At 36.2% G+C, this 4698-nt stretch overlaps 1 protein-coding gene across 1 annotated transcript; it reads right to left on the reverse strand.

Annotated features, from left to right (window-relative positions):
- Window positions 1–470: 470 nt before the first annotated feature.
- On the reverse strand, window positions 471–3710 carry LOC123214081 (pentatricopeptide repeat-containing protein At4g39952, mitochondrial). Its single transcript, XM_044633796.1, has one exon. It carries the CDS (start codon window positions 3356–3358, stop codon window positions 1058–1060), a length of 2301 nt encoding a protein of 766 aa, XP_044489731.1. The 5' UTR covers window positions 3359–3710; the 3' UTR covers window positions 471–1057.
- Between the last annotated feature and the right edge of the window lie 988 nt (window positions 3711–4698).

Raw genomic sequence — 4698 nt, forward strand, 5'->3', positions numbered from 1 at the left:
CTTCGTTTTGGAAGATGAAGAACTCCGTCTTCTCCAACGAAGCTCTTTGTCTTTCACAGCTCCTTTTACGTTGATTGAGTGTCCAAATGGGTGGAGAGAGACCGCTGGAGGGAGAGAAAACTTTGGAAGAGAGAGGCTGCAGGCAATGGCATCGGAGATGGCTCCAGAGATCTGGAAATAAAACCCTAAGGGGAAATTGTCATTTTTTAAAACTTAGGCTGAGAGAAACTTTTAATTTTTAAAGTTTTAAAAGGGGGGAGGGGGGGGGGGGGAAGAAAGATTATATTTTAGTTTATTTTTAATATTATAGATAAAATAACAATTTTTTCATTACTACTATTAATTTTAACTGTTTGTAAATGGGTCTTTAAGATTTTTAAAGTTAAAGGGGAGAAACTTGGAAAAATAACATAGGTGAAAAATAGTCCTTTGACCAATGATTTAACATAAACTACTCTATAAACACATTGTCAGAAATATGTTGTCACTTCTTTCAAAGAATTGTATTTTGTACGGTGAAAAGTAATTTTCTTCATATTACAATCCAATCCAACCAACTTTCCTCCCATCTGCCTGAACCCACTTTCCAATAACTACAAGAATACATCAGAAGCCATAATTTTTTAGGTTTACATTAATTTGAAAGCTTTGCCATCCTTACTCCCAATTCTATTTCATTATCAAGTTTACAAACAATTAATAGAGCTCCCCTGCACACTCTCATCGGGTGGCATCGCATTGAAGTAATTAGTGCTTCAGCTTCCTACCCAAAAGATCCACCATAAAAGTGCAGGGTTTCAAATTTGGTTTCATGTCATCTTGTTACAATCCATCGAGGAGCAACATCAGATTGAAAACTACTAATAATATCCTGTGTTTTCCATATGAAACTCCAGCTATTATACCCATCTTGACATTTCATACTTTCTTTCAGTCTTACCTGAAAGATGATGAACAAGAAGTAAGAAAGTGTTCCTCACTTCTTGGCCAGTGCACATGGTTACACTGATAATATGCTTTTGTGACAAAAGTAGTATATGTTCTTCACTTTTTCATGCTACAATACACTCCAACCAGCTCTCTTCCCGATATGCCTTTCCTTCATCATTTTCCTTACCCCTTCTGCCTCAACCCACTTTCCGACAGAACTATACATGTTGCAAATCATTATATAATACCCATCATTTTCAGGCTCAGATTCAATTGCAAGCTTTGCCATCCTCACTCCCATCTCTATTTCATTATGAAGTTTACAGGCACTTAGCATAGCTCCCCACACACCCCCATCAGGAGGGATAGGCATCGACATAACCAATGCTTCAGCTTCTTGCAAATTACCTGACCTACCCAAAAGATCCACCATACAAGCATAGTGCTTCAAATTCGGTTTCACACTATAATTTTGCATTCTATCAAACAGATACTTCCCTTGTTCGACTAGCCCTGCATGAGTACAGGCTAAAAGAAGAGCGAGAAATGTAAGTGTATTTGGTTTAACATTTGATTTTTCCATTTGTTGAAAAATCTCTATTGCTGATTTCGCATCTCCATGTGTTCCATAACCTGAGATCATAACGTTCCAAGAAATGGCATCCCTTTCCTTCATTGAGTTGAACAATTCTCTTGATGTCTCAAGTTGCCCACATTTTGCATACATGTCAACCAATGCAGTGTATAGAGATAAATTGAGCTCAAATCCTGTTTCCTTGATGAACTGGTGAATCCTTTGACCTTTCTCAAGGGATGCAAGCTGAGAACAAGCTGAAACAACTGATACTAAAGTAGCTGCATTGGGCTTCACATTTTCTGAGATCATTAGGTCAAATAAAGCAACTGCATCAGCAGCATGTCCTCTATGAGTGTAAGCTGAGATCATTGTATTCCATGCCACCACGTCCTTTTGTGCCCTACAAAACAATCTCCATGCAATGGTCAAATTACTATTCTTCCCATACATATCTATGAGTGCATTGAAGACTGAGATGCTTTCATCTTCAAAGTTTTTAATCATGTAGCAGTGAAGTGACCGGCCTAAATAGATTGCTCCTAACTGAGAACAGGAAGAAATGACAGAGACCAAGCTGTTTGAGTCAAATTTAATGCCTAGATGTTGCATCTCTCGAGATAGTTGTATACATTTTGCTTCCATTCCTGCCTTACCATAGCCAATAACCATAGTGTTCCAAGCCTCCCTGTTCCAATCAGATTCTGTCTTGAAAAACTTCTCAGCTTGAGTTACAAGCCCAAACTTGCAGTACATGGATAATAATGCACTCTGAACCATCTGATCCAACACATAATTCCTCCTCAAAATTAACCCATGAAAAGCCTTTCCTTCAGAAACATACATTGAATTCCCAAAACCCAAAAGCATGCAACTAATAACAATTCCATCTGGATACAGTCCGCCAACCTGCATTTCCCAAAACATGGTCAAGCATTCTGTAATTAAGGCAAATCGAGCACACACACCAATAATGGATGTCCATGAAAAAAGATCCTTTTTAGCCACTTCAGAAAATGAAAAATAAGCTTCTTTGGTATCTCCACACTTAGAATACATAGCCAAAACTGAGGACTGAACAACTTGGCAATTTCCAAGTCCAGTCTTCACAGAATAACCATGCAAACACCTTCCTTCGCTCAAAACACCCAAGTTCCCACAAGCTTGGAACCCACCTTCAATTGTCCTAAAATTTGGTTTTTCACTATCTCCACCAACTCTAATCATCTCAAAAAGACACTCCAAACCCCTCGCACTCTCCCCATTCTGCACATACCCAATAACAAGTGCCGTCCATGCAACCACATCTCTTTCAACAATATCATCAAACACAACACATGCATGCTCCACACAACCACACTTCGCATACATATACACGAGACTAGACCCAACAGCGGAGTTCTTTTCAAATAGTCCACATTTTAAAGTTACCCCGTGGATATAATCCCCATAACATTTCCAATTCAGCTCCGCACATGCAGAGACAACCATGGGAATGGTGAAATCATTAACCGGGGTGTTTGATAACCGCATAGAATGAAAGAACTGTAAAGCTTGACGGTAGTTGGCATTAGAGAAGTGGCACTTGATGATGGAGTTCCAAAGAAAGGTGTCAGCTTTGGCGGAAACTAAGCTGAATACTTGAGTGGAGAAATGGGGTTTGTTGAAAGAAGCATAGAAAGAGATAAGTTTGGAGGCAATGAAGATATTGTCAGAGTTGGCAGAAGTGATTATAAGAGCATGGTATTGGAGAAGAGAGTGGAGCGTTTGTGGGGGATGAGAGTAAAAGTAGTTAAGTAAACTTGAAGAAGTTGAATATGCAGAGACCCTAAAATTTTTCAACAGCTTAAGCATCGGTGTTATTGCTCCTTCACCACCAAAAAGAAAAAATCAAAATTTCAACGAAAATTCCACACAACCAAACCAACCCGGGAAAATCCCACGAAATAAAAACCCATCAACAATTAAATTGTTATCTGAATATGTCAACTTATGAAACTTGTCCCAATTAAAATACAAAGAATATAACCCGGTCACTGACGATTCCAACACCTACTGCCGCTCTCCCCCGGAAATATGAAGGGTTTGATTTTTTGAGGGAGTTTTATTTTTCTATTGATGATTCTAAAATGGAAGTTGACAGTTAAGGTAGTTAAATGCAAAATCATTAACTGGGAATTGCTTCCGTTCTGCCACTTTTGAGGGTTTCTTTGGGAACATTTATGCTTATTCATTTCACGCTTAATAAAGAATCAGGAACATTTAAAAATTACTTTAAAGGCTGTTTGGTTTCCGTATTTAAAGATCACCTTGGTAATTTATCTTTTATTCTCTTATTTGGTTTATTAGTAATAAAATATTACAGCAATCTTCTATTATCAATGCTGATGTGACAAGTTATATAGGTGGTAATCTGATTATCACATTCAACTTAGGTATTTAAAGATTACCAAGATAATCTTGATTTTATTATAATTATATTATTTTTTATTAATTTTTTGAGACAAAAATAAATTTATTTTTAGTTAATATGATAAATAATATAAAAAATATTTAAAAATAATTATATTCAAGGGTATTTAAGTAAAATAATTTACTAGTAATATTTTATTATCTTTAACCAAACCTAATAATTATTTATACCTACCAAATTTTATCAAACATAATAATGATTTATATCCAGTAATCTTCTAAGTAATTTATCTTCAAGATAATCTTTCTATTTTGATAATAAAACATTATTCAAACCAAACGCCACCTAACTCTATGTCTGTGTATTTCGTATGAAGAAAGGAAAGATCCTTAAAGTTAATCTTCTTTCTCCTAATAGAATCTCCTTAAAACCAATATTTAAAAATTTAGTTTTCATCTTTACATTTAAAAATAGGAAAACTAATATAAAATTCGAAAATTACACTTGAAAAACCTTAGATGTAGAAAATATCAATTTACGCCCTAAAAAAATTTCAATTGTGAACAGATCCAATATTTTCTTTTTTGCCCCCTCAACAATTTTCTAATCTCTTACAGCCATTGCAATTTAAAAAAAAATCAATTTCCCCCCAACCCACGGTTTTTATTGCTTGAGCCCACGGGTTCATGTAAAATTTTCAAAAACCCCCAGTGGACTACCCCCTATTCCCCCGATCCCTAGAATTTTGAAAAAGCTAGCTTTCCCCCCAACCCACGGTCGA

The sequence above is a fragment of the Mangifera indica genome, chromosome 1 (genome assembly GCF_011075055.1).
Source record: "Mangifera indica cultivar Alphonso chromosome 1, CATAS_Mindica_2.1, whole genome shotgun sequence".
In the NCBI taxonomy this organism is placed as follows: domain Eukaryota; kingdom Viridiplantae; phylum Streptophyta; class Magnoliopsida; order Sapindales; family Anacardiaceae; genus Mangifera; species Mangifera indica.